The sequence below is a fragment of the Chrysoperla carnea genome, chromosome X (assembly GCF_905475395.1).
Source record: "Chrysoperla carnea chromosome X, inChrCarn1.1, whole genome shotgun sequence".
NCBI classification, from domain to species: Eukaryota; Metazoa; Arthropoda; class Insecta; order Neuroptera; family Chrysopidae; genus Chrysoperla; species Chrysoperla carnea.
In genome coordinates, this window is record NC_058342.1 from 8934716 (window position 1) to 8954029 (window position 19314).

The 19314-nt window shown below is 32.1% G+C and overlaps 1 protein-coding gene across 2 annotated transcripts in view; it reads right to left on the reverse strand.

The window, feature by feature from the left end:
* The window catches only part of LOC123302377, a 54019-nt gene that overhangs the window by 33771 nt on the left and 934 nt on the right, over positions 1–19314 (reverse strand). Inside the window, exon 2 of one of the 2 annotated variants that reach the window (XM_044885289.1) lies at positions 7524–7697. The exons of the other annotated variant lie outside the window; for it this stretch is intronic. Coding sequence (XP_044741224.1) covers positions 7524–7697 — 174 coding nt within the window. The remainder of the gene's footprint in view (positions 1–7523; positions 7698–19314) is intronic. 2 annotated transcript variants of the gene reach the window in all.

Sequence of the window (19314 nt, forward strand, 5' to 3'; positions counted from 1 at the left end):
CGCGCGCCTAGCAGAACAAGCGGTCCTAACATCTGTTACCGCTGATGAAGTATCCCTTGCTTTCAAAGGCAAGAAGAATCATTCGGCGCCTGGCATGGATGCTGTGTCCAACTTCTGGTGGAAACGTTTAACTTCCACACACGCACATCTTGCTAGGCACTTTACTTCATACATCCTTGGGTACGGGACCTTTCCAACGTGGTTCGCCGAAGGACGAACAGTTTTGATTCCCAAGAAAGGAGACCTTTCAGTTCCGAGCAATTATCGCCCGATTACATGTCTCAATACCGTGTACAAAGCGTTCACCTCCATTCTTAATGAACGCATACTCACAACCATAGAACCGGTTTGGCAGATGATATACGAGCAACGCGGCTCCAAACGAGGTATATCAGGTTGCAAAGATAATCTTCTTGTTGACAGATGTATCTGTCAAGACGCCCGTCAGTATCAACGCGACCTGAGTATGGCCTGGGTGGATTATAGGAAAGCATTTGACACTACCTCTCACCAACTCATATTGGTGCTGCTCAAATGTTTGAAAATTCACCCCGATATCATCCGATGCATCGAAGAGCTGTTACCTTTTTGGAAGACCAAATTTACCATTAGATGTGGTAAACGTACTGTCTCAACAGATCTGGTAACGTATAAGCGTGGTGTCTATCAAGGCGACAGCCTTAGCCCGCTTTTATTCTGCATCTCCCTTATGCCCCTTTCCTTGCGCTTGCGAGAAGAAACTGGTTACCGTTGTGGTCCCCCGACAGATAGGAAGCATCAGGTAACTCATCTATTCTATATGGATGACCTGAAACTTTATGCTTCTTCTGAGAGCAGTCTATCCCAAGCTTTCAAAGCTGTCCATCAGTACACGAAGGCTATTGGCATGGAATTCGGACTTGATAAATGTGCCGTCATTCATTGTAAGAGGGGTCGTGTCCCTGATTATGATGTAGACGTGCAGCTCACAGATGGAAGCATCGTGAAACATCTCGATGAAGAAGAGCTCTACACATATTTGGGAGTCGGTGAAAACCACATCCAGAGTGTGGCTACTGTCAAGGAAGCTCTTCGCGGCAGGTATAAGCACCGTCTTCGACAAATCTGGCAATCAGAATTGTCTGGGATCCATAAGATCCGTGCTACTAATATGCTTGCAATACCCATCCTTCTCTATTCTTTTGGTTCCATCAAATGGACAATAGAGGAGCTTAAGGAACTTGATAGAGGCACTCGCAAACTCATGAACGTCAATCGTAGTTTGCACCCACGTGCTTCTATACCGCGTAATTACCTCCCACGCCAGCAAGGAGGTAGAGGTCTCCTATCCGTTGAATGTTTTCATGATAGGGTAGTTTTAGGAATAGCTTGTCAGGTCATAAATAGTTCAGACCCTCTTATGGAACTCGTGCGAATTATATATCCTCTATTACTTATATTTCTTTTTAGATGCTTAAAACCATTTTATAAAGTAACATGTGCATTTTACGCATTTGTTAAATAATTATTTATTAGCTTTCATAAATTAGAATAGTTATTTTAGAAAGTTTATTTTAAATATTGCTATACTTAAATATTTCTCAGAAAACTGTCCTTTAAATATTACGAGAAAGTTGACCTTTAATAATATTAATGTTATAACATCTGGACGGTCACAAGTGTTGTACAAAGGATCATATTACAAAAAGGATCTTTTAAAAACACATCCTTTAATTACAAAGTAGTACTTTAAAATCATATATAAAGTAAACTATCTAATGTACAAACAATACTTAGTATCCAAACTTTTTGACGTATGTTCGGGTTCGGATATCTTTGTTTCAATAAATACTTATTATTACAATCATTTGACATACGTTCGGATTGTTAAATAATTTGTTTCATAAAAATATTTATTTTTAATTGTTGTTACTTAACATTTTGTACAAGTGTAAATTAAATTGTAAATTTAATTAAATAAATAAATTTTTATTTAAATATCTGGTCTACAAGATATTAATTGCGCGATCATGAGTTACAGGGTAAAGGAGCATTCTTGTTCTCTGCAGCACAACATGCAGCGTCTAAATTGGGCCATGCTTTTGATCCGTCTAATCGTGATCTTGATGATAACGTGGTCCTTCTCTCCAAATCTCGACTTCGTTCAGCTGTGAAACGAGCTGAAATACGCTCCCTCTTCGAAGATCATCGGAATCGTGACCATCAGGGAATGTTCTACCGTCATCTAGACACCTGTAATCTTTCCGTTGATCTTACGTTCTCTTTTCTTCGATCAGCTGGACTCAAGTCCGAAACAGAAGGCTTTATCATCGCTGCCCAAGATGGTGTGATAGCGACGCTAACTCACCAAAAGTATGTATGTAAAGAAGCAGTCTCCACCACTATGTGCAGAGCGTGCAAATCTCAGCCGGAGACGCTGATGCACCTCATCTCGGCATGTCCTTCTTATGCCACGAACACCTACATACATCGCCATAACGCTGCCCTCTGCTGTACTACTTCTTGAGGCACAAGTATGTAGTGGACCCTACGCCAGTCCTACCATATGCTCCAGGTGAGATCGAGTCCGTCGTCAAGAACGAGGAATGCATTATCTTCTGGAATTTCTCGTTCCCAACTACCAGGCAGCTCTCTGCTACTAAGCCTGATATAGTGCTCCAGGATATCTTATCTAAGACTATGTACGTCATCGAGTTCTCTGCGCCTGCAGAAACGAACATAGTCACGAAGGAGGAGCAAAAACGGACTAAATATCTTGATCTCTTACAAGAACTACGACAACTACACCCTGGCTACTCAGTCAAAATGGTTGTCCTCATTATCGGTTGCCTAGGCGGAATTCGTCCCACTCTCGAGACGAATCTATCTCAAATTCCGGTCTGCAGGTCTCATCTTCGTCACCTTATCTCTTCTATGCAGAAGGCTGTCATTATAGGCACCCTTCGTACATTGAGATCGCATCAGACTGTCTTCAAGTAACAGCCCTTGAAGTTTCTTTTTTTTCTTTTTCATTTTCTATTTTTTAGTAGGTTCCACATCGCTGCGGTGCAGGGACGGAGCCTGCTTGACCAGGACATTAGACAGACTTACGTACCACCGACTCGGAAAACAGACGGACTAACAGACGTCGCGTGGACTGACGGACGTACAGACTACACGGCCACAAATCAGTGAACTTTCTTCAAAAGACGTAGCTGCCTTGTGAAGATTTATGTCTCTCAAGGAGATGGGAGGCTCTGGGGTGTAAATCCTGTATCCTCTCTCCCTCCTTGGCAGGCATGAATTCGTTAATTTCAAATTTTAAATAATAATAATAATAATAATAATAATAATAATAAACTTTATTGTCAATTTTGATCATTACAAATGATTTAAGACAGTGTCATAGTACAAAGAGAACAATCAAATAAGTTTATATACATCATACACTGCTTTTTCCAGCAGATACACTTTTAGTTTACTTCTGAATCCACTCACTGTTGTACAGTTTTTCATTTCATCGGGAAGGTTGTTATATAGTTGTACTCCAATACATTGGCTTCTTTTCATATTGAACTAAATTGTGCACATCATTTCGTATATCGCCTCCACTTCGTGTTGGATAGTTGTGAAACATGTTGTTGTAAGCAAGATTAGCGAGGTTATCTCTAACAAGCATAATGACTTCGAAAGCAAAGATGCTTGGAAGTGTTAAGATTTTTTTGTCCTTAAAAACAGCTACACAACTTTCAACACCCTTCAAACCTGCCAAAACTCTAACAATTTTCTTTTGGATTTTGAAGACTCTCTCTGCAGATGGTGAGAGTCCCCCAGAACATTATCCCATATTTAAGTCTTGAGTAAACCTGAGCGTAATAGAAAAGCAACAGCGAATCTTCGTTTACAGCATGCTTTAAAATCCTTATCTGATAGCATGCAGAGCTAAGTTTCTTAGTTAGTATATTACATTGACTTTCCCATTTCAGTCCACATTCTAGTTCAATTCCTAAGAATCTCAATCACTTGGTCTTGTTCATCATCCGAGTGTTTATTTCCAAATTCAAGTCTATTGTAGTTTTACATTTTCTTGCTGAGAAGACCATATAATTGGTCTTCTCAACATTTAAATGTAATTTGTTTGCATTGAACCACTCAACCATCTGGCGCATTACATAGTTCGTATTATGTTGTAGATCGTTTACATTATCACCAGAAACAATGCAGGATATATCATCTACATACATTACAATATTATTTCTCACATATAGACCTAAGTCATTAATATAAATTAAGAACATTAATGGCCCCAACGTGCTGCCTTGTGGAACAGGTTGTGCCTTAGACAACTGATCGTCCCAAACAACATACTGAGTTCTATCACTCAAGTAAGAGTCTATTAGATTATACGCAGTGCCTCGAATGCCGTATTTGTATAGTTTTGCAAGTAGTATTCCGTGTGTCACACAATCAAAAGCCTTGCTTAGATCGCAGAATATACCCGCAGTAAGTTGTTTGCAGTCTAATGATTCTATTATGGTATCGTAGAGTGATAGAATAGCAGTACTTGTTGATCGGTTTTCGATAAAACCATGTTGTATTTTACTGATAACATTACACTCAGTCATAAAATTGATTATTTTATTTGCCAAAATTTTTTCTAAAACTTTAGATATGGATGATATAAGTGAAATTGGTCTATAATTGGATTGATTGTTAGTGTCCCCCTTTTTGAATCTAGGCTTAACAATTGATATTTTCAAGATATCCGGATATACACCAGTTGTAAATACAGAATTTATTAGCTCTGTGAGGCAGCATACAAAAAATTCTCCGAACTCTTTTATGAAGTTGTTCGAGATATTATCAATACCACTTGAAAAAGAGTTTTTCAGGTTATTCACGGCATTACTGACTTCTTGTTCCGAAACTGGCCTCAGAAATATTGTTCGGTTATTTACTGGTATATGATTAAATAACACTGGACTTGGTGGTATCAACTTGATAACATTATTCGGCTGGTTAACAAAATAGTTATTAAAGTCATTAGCTGTTAATGAATTTGTTTTGTCCTTACTATTTTTGTTGGGTGCAGTCATATTTTTGATAATTACCCATGTTCTTTCGCTTTATTATCCGCAGATGAAATTCGATTGCTAAAATGCTCAATTCTAATCATTTTAACAAGCTTTCTATGTATTTTTTTAAAATTTTTATACTCGCCCATTTCACCACCTATTTTACACCGTTTATACAAATCTTTAAGGTGAGAGGAAGAGGTTTTAATGTCATCCGTTACCCAATCTTTAAGTTTTTTATTACGAAACTTTTTTACCGGGAAACTTACATTATAAATATGGGTGAGCGTGTCAACAAAATTTGTGAATTTTTCATTAATGCCATATCTTTTTGAATTGGAAAGATATTCCCATTTTTCTTTACCAAGAAGGTAACGACAGTAGTCTTTGTTCTCTTTACTGGAATTTCGGATGAAGCGCACAGAGTTGCATTCATTTTTGCCGATATCATATTCTGTAGATAAATAAATAAGCTCGTGGTCGGTTAAATGGGTAGTTATAGCTTCAGTTGTTGTGTAGATATGCATATTAGTAAACATGTTGTCAATTACTGTCGATGTCCTCTCTGTTATTCTTGTTGACACAAAAACTGTTTGGAGATAGTTAAAGCTCGTGAATAGATCAAGTAACATAGTCTTTTCCTTGCAGATAATCTTGTCACAAGGTCGACATTAAAATCCCCTGTTATAGATCAGTTTATTAAGATCATACAGTTTATCAAGAATGACTGCAAGTTTATCCAAGAATGTTTTAAAAACTCCTGTTGGTGATCTGTAGATAGATATTATAATCGTACTTTTGGTTTCTCCATAGCACTCAATTACACAAACTTCGAAGGATTTTTCTTCACAATATTGTAGTAGATCAATTTTTCGTGTTTGTGTTCCATTTTTGGTAAATATACACACTCCACCTCTGCTATGTTGACTTCTGCAGTAGTAGGAACTTAGCGTATAAACTTGTAAGATTGCAGCTTCTATTACCGATTCATTTAACCAATGTTCGGATAGACATAAAATCAATGGTGACAATTTATTAATTTCAATATTCAGCTCAGGCAATTTATATGGAGACAGGCCTTGTATATTGGCACTCAAAATTGTGATTTTATGGATTGTTTTGTTCTGCTGACTTCTGTTCATTATTCCATACTTTGTTATGTTGTTTTCGAAAAAACCGTATGTTGTATCTGCGAATAATTATTCCACTTGGCCAGAAATCAGAAGAATATATTTGTTCTTGAAATTTATTGTTCACGCCAACCATAAACGATCCATTTTTTCCTTTGGTTTGAAGTTTTTCGCAGGTAATTTCATGGTCATCGATTTTCGATCGAATATGATCAACAATTGTTTCAGCAGTCACGTTTTGTGAAACTCCACCAACGTAAATCCATATTTTTCGTGGTGCAGCAATAAAATTTTCGATATTTTTAGCTGTTCCGACTATACTGTTCTGTTTGGTTTTATTATTTCTATTTGATCGCTTATAGTTAACAGTTTTATATCCATCCGTATCACTTTCACGATTATTTTTTTGAACTGAAATGTTTTCCCGGACTACATTTGCATATGACATTCCAGTCCCTCTGGTAGATTTTGCTTGGTTTAATTTTGTGTATTACTTGCCAATTTGTTTTCAACTACAATGTTTTGCACATTGATGCAATGACTTTTGCCTATATCAACCAACTGTATGGTATTTGTAGTTTCGAAAGTATTTGATTTGTTCGTATTTTCAAAATTATTTGCACTATTTTCTTCAATGAGTGCTATTTTATTTGCATTTAATTTATTATTTAATATAAGTTTCTGTATTTCTAAGTCTTTTTCTTGAATTTGTTTGGTTAGTAGAATAAATTTATCATCCATTTCACGAACAAGTTTTTCAAGTAGAGAGTTTTCTTTCTTTAAATATTCATTTTCTCTTTTGTTCTCTCAAGTTGTTCATTTTTCATCTCTTTTATTGATTGTGTTTCAATATGAGAAGCATTTTCCTCAGAATTGCAGCCTTTATTATTAATTTCTGGTACACTCATAACCTCAGTTTTTTCACATTCAATACACAACCACTTTTTAATTTCTTTTCATCAATCATTTGACGCAAATTTTCAACACTTTAGCCTATACACTGTATGTGAAAGACATTAGCACATTCAACACACTCCAAAATATCATCATATCGATTGATTTTCTTTGCACAAGTAGAGCAAGGAATACCACGTCTGTCGCCCATGACAGACGAATTCTCGAATATCTCAATATAAAAACGCAGAATAACTGAGGGGTAGTGGGTTATAACCGACACTTAAATTTTTTAATTATTAAATATTTTTGTAAAGAAGTGAAAACAAACAAATGACACAGTTAATTGTTGAAATACCATGTAAAGACAGTGTTGATTACGCAGTCGTTTGTTTTTTAAGTCAAGTAAATAAAGAAAGATAGACACAAAAAAAAGATAGATTACCTTGATAAAGCATTCAGTTGTTGACGCTCTGTTTGCTGCTTGGTATGATATTGCGATGGAAAGATTGTTGGTACAAAACTTGGACTGAGAGGATGATCTGATTTAGCATTCCCAATAAAATGTTTACTGCAGATTAGGCTATTTTTATTAGGTAACCAAGGAGATCCGTCTGAACTGAAATAAAAAATACTGTTCATTAAAATAGCATAAATTAACAATTGACTAAATTAATTATTGAAATACTTTATATTTTGAGATACTTAGTATTTTCTAAGAATCATCTTTTACATTTTTTTGAAACCTAAATGCATTAAAAACAAACTTATACAAAAACAAAAAGTCTCCCCCCCCCAAAATTCGTTATTTTCCCCCGTTAATAGTGTTGAATGGAGTGGATACGAAATTAGAATCAACAGATCCATTATTTGAAGCTACCTACAAGTTTTTTATCTTCTATCTTTTATAATTTTGGAGAAAAAGGAAACTTAATTTTTTTTTTTTTACGAAAAATGTTCCAAACATAAGTTGTTTATTTTTTCATAAAAAAACACTTATTGCATTTAAACTTTTCTTTTTACGTCCTGAACACGCTACAAAAAATCAGTGGGGTCAATATTTAACTTCAGCGATGTTGTATCAATGAATTCATATTTTAAATTAAATCCCATTCTACTGTAAATAAAAATATTTAGCAATTCTTGCTCCAATCGTTAGGCAAAAGGTTGAAAATATTTTTACTTTATTTCAATATGAAACGGCCAACTTCGGGATGAGGTTGTCATTATTTTAATTTTTTTTTTTTCAGTGTAGAAGAATTGATTTGTTTCGTAGAAAAATTAATTATTTTTACAGAAGATATTCAGAGGGGTAAATTACTTTATTTTCAATTTCTAAAGTAATATCGCGATAAAGCAAGTGCAACCGTTGGCACGAATTATTTCAGCACAGTTATAACAAAAATTAAACATGAATTTACTGACAGATTTTAGTAATTCAAAACCAACAAAACCACTCTAGCATTCAACGTAAATACTCTCAACATATACAGTAACGAAATTCACATTGAACCATTTGAAGTTGATACTGGATCTCAAGAAATGCAATTGATTGATTTAAAAAGTAAAGCTTTGTGGAGTGGAAAATTAACAGAGTTGAAAGAGTTGGAAATTCAGAAATGTATTTACGTAAAAGTGGACAGCTTTAAAAGAAATGCCACGAGTTAAGAAACTTATATTCGACGCATGGAATAGTCATTTAGATTATTACAGTGAAGTGAAGAAGTTGGTATTTGGAGAGCTGACTATCTTCGGATCGACATACTCGTGCGAGCAAACTTTCTGTTGTATGAATAAAATTAAAAGTAAAGTAAGAAGTCAACTAGCAATTGAAAATTTAGACGGTGTTTGAAATTTAAAACAAGTTAGTTATGAGCCAAATTTATCCAAACTTTCTATAGCCAACGCTTCCATTGAATTTCTTGTTTCTTTGAAGTTTTTGTTTTGCTCAAATGTATGTTATTGTTTTTTTTATTTTTAAGTACAAGTATATTTTTTTTACTAAAGTTTAAATTTTCTACTTGAATAACTATGCAAATCAGTGGTGGATCCACCCATATGGGCATGCCCATCACCTAAATAGATTTATGATTAAATAAAATTTAAAAAAAAAAAAAAAAAAAAAAAAACAAGTGTAAACAAACAATTGACTGAGTTAATTGTTGAAATACCATGTATAGACAGTGTTGATGCGCAATCGTTTGTTTTTTAACGTCACGTAAATAACAAAAGATATTCACTTTTAAATAGACACACACACAACTGATATTCCTATATTAATACATACTATAAAATTTGCACCTAATTAACGCCCTCGTGGGTAAACAGTGATGTTTACAAAAAAATGTATGAAACAAAAGTTTTTTATTTTTTTATAAGGAACATTTTTTACATTTAAACTTTTGTTCTATCTCTAACGGTTTATAAGATCCAATTGACCTATGATGCTCATTTACGAACTTGACCTCCCTTTTTACGTCCTAAGTACGCTGTAAAAATTTCAGATCGATATCTTTTATCGTTTTTGAGTTATTGTGTCCACAGACGGACGGACGGACGGACGGACGGCAGACAACCGGAAATGGACTAATTAGGTGATTTTATGAACACCTATGACAAAATTTTTTTCCTAGCATCATTATTTTTAAGCGTTACAAACTTGGGACTAAACTTAATATACTATGTATATTTCATATATACATGGTATAAAAAAACAAAACAAAACAAAACAAAACAAAACAAAACAAAACAAAAAAACAATAAATAGCTTTAAATAGTTAGTCTATTGTTCATTTCATACTAAACCACAATCTGATAATTTTTGGAGGGAACATTTTTTTTTTTTGAATTCGTTTCAAAGCATTTAGCAAAAAATTTATTTGCTCAATTTTTTGTTATTGGAGTAAGTACAAGTAAGTATTGTAAGTATATGTTTATTTATTTGGTTTTCTTACTTAAATAATAAGTGATTATCTAATAATGCCATATATATTATATTATCTATTTTTTTTTGTGAAAAAACACTACTTATAGAATAAATGTATATTTTTCTAGCGAATAAATAGATTCGTTTTTTTTTTATAAAAAAACATTACTTATGCAAGTACTATTTGTTGTAGGAAAGAAACATTTTTATGACTATTTAAAAATTTTTAAATTAAATTTTATTAATAATGTTCACCTACATAAAATAAAAAATATAAACTAATGGTGTCTCCTGCTTTTTTTTTTAAATGCTAATTTCTCCAATATTTGAGCACTCTTTTGCGTGAAAACCGTAAGACGTAAGAAAAAATGTTAAGAGACATAAATTATAGGAAATTTTTCTCTCTTTATTTTGATACGTAAACACTTTTCGTATAAATAGCTTGCTTCAGATTCGTGTTCAGCACCCCAAAAAAACATAGAACAAACAAATCAATATTATATATATATAATAATTTTGTGTGGAATGAAAAAAATTGGTCGGTTCAAATCAAACTTATCCATTCGTCAATATAGTCCAATCAAACGGTAGTTTGAAATGGAAAGTTTTGGTGTAATTGTTTTGATTTGTTTATTTTATGTTTTTTTGAGGTGCTGAACACGAATCTGAAGCAAGCTATTTATGTGAAAAGTGTTTATGTATCAAAATAAAGAGAGAAAAATTTCCTATAATTTATATATTTCCTATATATATATACTTTTCGCCATAAGTGTGCGGGGTGGGTCATTGACACCAGAAAAGGAGTACATTCTGAAAATTTGAGTCCGATTCATTCGAAAGTATAATTATTTGAATTTTGAAAAAAGTCGATTTTAATTACAACATTGAGGATAAAACTACAAAAAATGTCATTTTAAATGGAAAAGTTGATATTTAAAAAAATGCATAATACTTCTATTTCAAAATTGAAAAGGTTGTTTGAGGATATAATGAAGTATACTTTCCGAAAATTTCAAAGAATTTCAAACTTATTCTGAAAAAAATTCTGACTATCTGGAAATGACGATTTTTCCAAATGCGATCGGTTTTATTTGGCCATAACTTAACGAATTAGACGCAATCAAGTAAAATTTGGGTAAATTTATTCAGACCTGAAAATGTCCTTTTTTGACGATACTGTTTTAATTAAAAATAACAATTTACTCTTTATTTTTTATCTACACTTATAAGAATAGATTTGCGACTGTCATAAAACGAAGAAGAAATTATTCACACAAACAGATTAAAAACATTTATTTGCATTGATAATTATATGTTTTTAACGAGAAAATATATAAAAAACTTCATTAGTTTTGAATTTTGAAAAAAATTAATTAATAAACAATTGAGACGGCGAAACGCAAAGTGGCTGACATCTCCGCTTCTGCTTATCGGATTGAGGTCAACTTAGACTACAGTTTTCCTTAATGTTTTATCTTTTTCATTTGCCGCATGTTTAATATTAATACGACTTTTCTGAGTCAAGATATATAATTTAGGTTTCAGTCGACTACTGTCCGAGCGATGGAAGAGGGTTTAAAAATAACAAAATAATTTATTTAGTTAAAAAAATCAGTTAATTTGTTTGAACAATTGCTCAATACATGAGATATAATAACAGAAAGAAAAAAAAACTGTGTATTCTATGAACAAAACACAATCCTTGGCCAAAATAAAATATCTATACGATCCTTTGTTGAGCAGAAAAAAAACAGAAGCCAATTGTTAATTTTTGACCCTTAATTTGCTAATAAAAATTTAACGGTCAAAGATAAAGATCGAAACTAGTCCCAAACGACGTATTTGGTTAAAATCTTAATTTTTTGTCTATTAAATTTTTTTCGTACAACGCGTTTTCCTTAAAAGTTAAAAAACATCAAAACAATGAAAATTGCCGCTCAAAATCATAATTTTTAACAACGAATACCATGGCTTACAAAAGTTTTTTTGTCACCAGCGTATTCAGCGTTTTTTTTTTTTATATAAAAGTTGTCAATAAACTAGCCTCTTTAAATTTCTGACGTAAAAGAAGTTTACTCGTCTCATCTATTATAAAGACAACCATGTTTATTACTTATTATTGTTGTTCACATTTAATTATGCACACAATATTTACATCATGGTCTTTCGACTAATTTTGATATATAATATGTTACATTCAATCGTAAACTAATTATTGACAAATGTCTTGTCTAGCAATCTTAATTAAAGAGAATTGAAAAAAATACACTCGAACCAGGACTCGAACCCGGACTTCTTGGATTCATGTCAAGCGCCCTACCAATTAGGCTATTCGAGTTCTAGACACGAATGCAATTTTTTCAACTCAATGAATTTTTTACTTTGTTTATCCACCTTATTTATTATTATTACTTATTATTGTTGTTCACATTTAATTATGCACACAATATTTACATCATGGTCTTTCGACTAATTTTGATATATAATATGTTACATTCAATCGTAAACTAATTATTGACAAATGTCTTGTCTAGCAATCTTAATTAAAGAGAATTGAAAAAAATACACTCGAACCAGGACTCGAACCCGGACTTCTTGGATTCATGTCAAGCGCCCTACCAATTAGGCTATTCGAGTTCTAGACACGAATGCAATTTTTTCAACTCAATGAATTTTTTACTTTGTTTATCCACCTTATTTATTATTATTACTTATTATTGTTGTTCACATTTAGGAACTTGGTGGTTTTTAAAATCGCGCGTGTGGCAGCACCTTTTAGCTCTTTAATAAGCCAGATATAAACGTTTTACCTAATTTAGTATAGAAGTTACAGCCTTTTTTCCACACACCCATTTACATCACAATTTCCAATAAATATCGTTTATCTCGAAAACCTTAAATATTAAAGGGGTCACTTTATTACAAAAGATACTCAGAATTATTGACTAAACCGAGTAGTGTAACAATAAATTGGGAATTCTATTTGTAATAACGATTTTAGGGTCAACTTTCTGTATAACCGGAAGTGTTACAAATCTGAAAATATTTTAAGCGGATATATCCCAAGCAGTTATGGTTGAATATCAATGTCTGGTTCTCCAGAAATTTCTAATGGGCGGCAACGTATCAATATGTTTAAAGTCTAACTGAACGAAAAAACATGTCATTGACCTTATGGACCTATTTTTTAGTGTCTGTAATAGTTTTCAAACCTATAAATAGGTTTGAAGTCTAATGAATGAAAAAACATGTCAGTTAGTCAGTATTTATCAATAAACGAAAACTAACCCTTACATTTGACCTTTGATCGGCCATATTCATTGACCTTATTAACCTACTTTTTAGTGTCTGTAGTAAGTTTCAAGCCTATCAATAGATTTAAAATCTAAATGGACGAAAAAAAATGTCAGTTATTCAGTATTTATCAATAAACGAAAACTATCTCTCTCATTTGAGCTTTAACGGGCCATTGTCATTGATCTTATTGACCTTATACTTCATTTTGGTAACATTCGATAAATAATCAAAATTCCTAAAAATTGATATATAGAACTTGACAGTATATACGTGCGATAGCAACAAAAATAACTAATAAAAACTAACACACTCCCTGGATTGACATAGAGTTATATCTTCCCCTACCACCACGAATACGAAAACTAGGTTTTAGACTCACGGCATACCCACAACACCCCCAAAAAATTAGAGACTTTGGGTATTTTTTTGAAGTAAAATACCTTTATTTACAGTAAGATAGCATGGTTTAAAAATGTTTCAGCATTTGTTCGGAATATGTTAAAATGCGACTGGGTGACAGTGAGCAAATATGACTTTTATTTGATTTTTGAGAAATCCGTTTTTTTTTTTTTCGGAAACCTTTAATTTGTTTTCGTGTTAATTAACCACAGATACAGAATTTAGATTTAAGTTGTAAGTATAGGAAAACGTAATCAACTAATTAAATATTAGTTTTTAGAAAATTTCGAAATTGGGAAAAAGTATTGATTTTTAAGTAACGTTAAGCCAAATATTTGCTTACCGTAGTGTCATAAATAAGTCTACTGATTGGTGTCCATGACCTAACATAAATTTTTCTCATCAACATCAACGTTAGTTCCAAAATTTTTAACTCAGATTATAATGAAATACTAACATTAACCTCTCAATATTATTATTTTAAATTACGATTTCATTCTATCGACACGGATAACACAGGCTTTCAATGGTGTTAATCAGAAGCAATGTTAGATGTCATCTATGTCACGACGGTAAGCATGTATGGACTGTTAGTTGCAAGTATGGAGTAGACTCTAAGAAAGTATCACCAGTGTTTGCATTATTTTTATTTTTTTTTTATAAATAAGAAGAGTTTAAAAAGCAACACAATTATGGGGGCCTTTCGGCCGCGATTTGTGTCGATTAGAAAATAATTTTTTTTTAACATCTTTACGTTTCATGGCTATTACAATCTTTTGATGAATTTAAAAAAATTTTGAATTTTTTTCAAAAAGTTCTGCTTTTGAAATCAGGATGGTATAATAACTTTTTTTCAATTTCTTAAAATAGTGCAACAAAAAAAATACATTTTTTAATGCACGCATTAATTACCTCCCCATAATTTGCAATGTTCACAAAGTTTATAAGTACCTTATAGAATGCAAAAAACCGCACCCATTTTACTTTAGAATTTTTCGCGGTTTTGACGTTTTTTGTGAAAAATTTCTTCGTCTATAAATGTTATAAACAGTAATCCACCCGCGTAATTTTTCAGTCTTAAAAATATCTTTTAAAATAATTTTTTCTTAATAAAACTTACAGCGCCATTTGGGAATACGAAAAATTTGTATCTAAGATAAAAATATAGGCTGCGGAATTTTTGTAAGAACGTAAGTGGAGTCCAACGATACTCCCATAAAATTAGGTGAAATTTATAGAAGTACCATCTATGCCAAGTTTTAGCTTTTTACCTGTATAATACAAATTATTATGCGCGCAAAAAAAAGAGATAATTTCAGAAAAATCAACAATTTTTTGCAATTTTTAGAGAATTTCGTATTAAAGAGTTGTATTTTTGATTTTTCTTTCGCATTTTCGGGAAAATCGATATTTAAATAAAATTTTACGCGTTTATTAACAATTTTCAAGAAATTTTATATTATATATCGATTTTACCGAAAATGCGAAAGATTCTGAATAATGAAAATATATATTTCTTATAGTTGCATTATAAGAAAGTCTTTTGTTAATTTTTAATCAAATCTAGTGTTGCAGACAAGAGTTATAAGCAATTACATTATTTAATCAACCCTTAGCATGTGAAGGAGGTGGGTATCCCAGATGAAAAATAAAATAATGAATAAATTTTCCCAGTTTCCTTATCTTATTAGAAAGGCTTGTGTAAATTTTTATCAAAATCCAGTAATGCAATTTTTTTTTTTAATTTTAGGTTTTTGAACACTTTTAAAAGGATTATTACCTGTACACTTGGGCTGCGCAGTACTAAACGCAACCATTACCGCCAGCCAGATGGCCCAATATCTAACTGAAAGAGCAAGAAGAACAAAAGATCATAAAATCAGCAATAATAAGATTCTTGTTCTGCTGAGGTTGCGAGCTCCTGTACCATATGGTGAAATTAGGTAAAATGAATTTAATTATTTAGATTATTTTTCTATTCTAATATTTTCACCATGAAACGTTATTGCATGCCCAAAAAATGACAATTTGTGCTATAACGCAGCAAAAAAAGTAATTTTGTTTTCGCTAATAAAGGCGATCACTTGGTTGATGTATTCAAAAAGTAGTCCAAATAAATTGCAAAGGATCAAATTGAATAAAATACTTTATATACAGAATTCGATTTTTTTCCAAGTTATTCCATGTTTACAGTTTTACATACCTACATAAAAGCTGGGCAACTGTCATGCCCGCTTTGTTTCCAAGATATGAGGTGGAAGGTTTATAAAAAAATTTTAAAACGAAAATAAAAAAAAGATCCCGCAACAGTAGATAGGAAAATTGCTGTCTGTGAAACTTTTTCTAACCCATCCTAAAATGTTCTTTGGATCATTCTGATTAAAAGCTCTTACGGTCACAAAAATTTTTATCATGAGAGTTTTTGATACACTAAAACTATACTATATTCGTAGCTTTGAACGCCCGTAGTTGTGGCCGTGAGAGCTTTTGATCAAAATGATCCGAAGAACATTATAGGGTGAGTTATAAAAGTTTTACAGGAAGCCATAGTGTATCTTGGCACGAATACGATTTTAAATATACCAGGTGTCCCTGACCACCGTATTATTTTAGAGAGTTTTAAAAAAATAAAAAACAAATAAAAACAGGTATCTAATATTTTTCGAAACTCTATTAAACCATACCAAAGATGTCTCCTAACCCCTTCCCAATGTTTATGAAAAAATATGAAGATTTTATCCTAAACATTTTTGCGATTTGCCAAAGATGGTGCTGTAATCAAAGGAGAGCATTTTTTGATTATTTCTTTATTTACTTCGATTGCAGCGCCATCTACGACGAATCGCAGAAAATGATACAAATAAAATCTCCGTATTTTTCCGTTAAGAATCCAAATCTGCCAAAAATAGGGGTTTGCGTTTAAATTTTTAATGTTGCACCCTATCCCCAAAAGAAGGCTAGGAGGTAGAAGGCATTTTGAATAAGTTGGAAAGGCATCGATTTTCATGCGTTTTAGGATAAGTTGGATTGGTTTCAACTTTTTCCAATATTCTTAAACTGAAATTCATCGTAAATCAAGCTTTATGATGAGAAAGATCTTGTGAGACATAGTGCATCTGATAGTTGACATGATGAGTTCATGTTAAACTGTTGCTATTGGTCTAATGTTTAGGATCTGATAACTCGGATGAAGTCTGATAACTCAAAAACTAGAAGAAAAAAATTATTTTTTTTTAAATGTTGAACAAATGATATAATACTCTTGATTTTTAACTTTTGTTTATTTTATAGCAATTCTTAAAAATCAATGTAAAAAACAGTAAATCAAATAGATGGCGCTGCAATCGGCGGAGGTAAAGAAATAATCAAAAAATGTTCTTCTCCGATTACAGCGCCATCTATGGCGAATCGCAAAAAATGTTTGGGACAAAATCTTCATATTTTTTCATAAAGATTCTGAATCTGCAATAAAAAATAGCAATTTCCATTTAAGTTTTTAGAATTACACCTCCTACCCCTAAAAGTGGATAGGGGGCATAGGTATTGTTAGATAGTTTCGAAAAATATTAGATACGTGTTTTTTTTACAAGTCTCCGAAATAATAGAGTGGTACGGGTGGTCTAGGCGCCCGGAATATTCATAAATAAAATTACCTCAATTATTTGCTTACATACACTCTGAATGCTAAAAAAAATTGAATAAAAAATCATGGTAATAAAGAAAAGTGTTGTATCTTTGAAATTTCCTACAGTTGCTTATTAGGTTGTGAAAACTTCCCACCAAAAATCGACCTCTCCGGGGGGTGGGAGTGGCTTTATCCCCTTTTTGGGGACTAGTTGGGAAATTTTAACTAGCATTTTACAAATTACAAAAAAACTACGTATCAAATAAAAAAGAAAGTTCAAATAAAAGATCTAGCTGATTTAATTGTGCACATTTTTCGACTTTTTAGTTTCAAAATTGATTGAGCTTTGCCAATTTTAAATTTGGAACATTGTTTGTTCATTCAATCAAATGAAAAAAAATTCACCATCCGATATTCTGAAACTTTTGCGAGCAAACAACCTTTACACTGAGTTTCCAAACGTAGAAATCGCATATAGAATATTTGTTACTTTAGCTGTAACAAACCGTAGCGCAGAACGATCGTTTTCTTGTTTAGAAACTACTTACGTTCTACAATGAGTGCAAAGAGACTCAATAGCTTAGCTATTCTATGCATCGAATCGGACGCACTTCAACGTTTAGATTGTGAAGATTTAATCGACCAATTCGCAATTCAAAAAGTCAGGCGTGTTTGCCTGTGAAAAAAATTATTGTAATATAATTATGAGTCAAGCTGAATGCAAAATGTATAGGTAACTCTTAGAACAAAAACAATTATTTTTTCATATGTCATATCATAGTATATAATATATAATAAATTATTTGCAATAGAATATTAGATATTTTAATTTTTTTAAATTAGCTATCAAAACTACATAACTTTAAGTGATATTTCAATGATAGGCGGCAAAATATTAAATCCGTCCCTGGATAAGGAGTTGAAAATTTGTAAGTAACCTCAATTAGTGATCTTGTGAAACATTATCGAAAACGAAAAAAAAAATCGAGAAAATATTTTCAAAAATTTCGAAATTTTAGAAAGTCTAATACATATTTTCGAGACGCCCTCTCATTTGTTCACAGTAACGTTTACGAGAGAGAAAATATTTCAAGCTAAAGTTGTTTATTTTTTTAAAAAAAATAACTTTTACATTTAAACTTTTGTTCTATCTGTAAGGGTTTACTTTAACGGTTTTAACTTTCAAAAATTTTTCTTCTAGAATGTTTCACAAGGTCTCTAGTTGAAGCTACCTGCAACTTGTCAACTACCTACCTTTTACAGTCATGGAGAAAATACCAAAGTTTCGTCCTAAATTGCGCTCTCACGGGTAAACAGTGATGTTTACGAAAAAAAATTTCAAACAAAATATGTTTATTTATTTATTTTTGTTTTTTAAATAACCTTTACATTTAAACTTTTGTTCTATCTCTAATGGTTTACAAGATGGGTCCTTTTTCATTTGATTTAATGAGAAAAAAATGCACCATTTTAAAATTAGCATATATCGGTCAATTTTGAAGCTGAAAAGTCGAAAATAAACAAAAACATGCACAATCAGTTAGAGCTTTTATTTGAACTGTTTTTTTTTATTATTATTATTATTTTTTTTTTAATTTAATGCATAGTTTTATTTGTAATTTGTAAAAAAAAACTGATTAAAACCCCCAATTATACCCAAAAAAAGGGAATTGAGCATCACCCTGAGTGGCCGATTCTTTGGTACGAAGTTTTTACAGCCTAAGAAACAACTATGGAAAATTTCAAAGATGTAACACTTTTTTCTTTATTGCCAGTATTTTCTATTCAATTTTGTTTTACTAATATATAAGTGGTCAATAATTCATATTATTCTGAACCGGCTTACTTTACGCTATAACGTATTTGAACAAGCACCATTTCAAAGTTTTTAAACTGAAATTTTATCCTGAAAGTTGTATTTAAAAGGTACGCTAGCCGTTCATGAGGTCCTCGATATGATCTCTTTAGAATACAATTAGGATGTTCTTT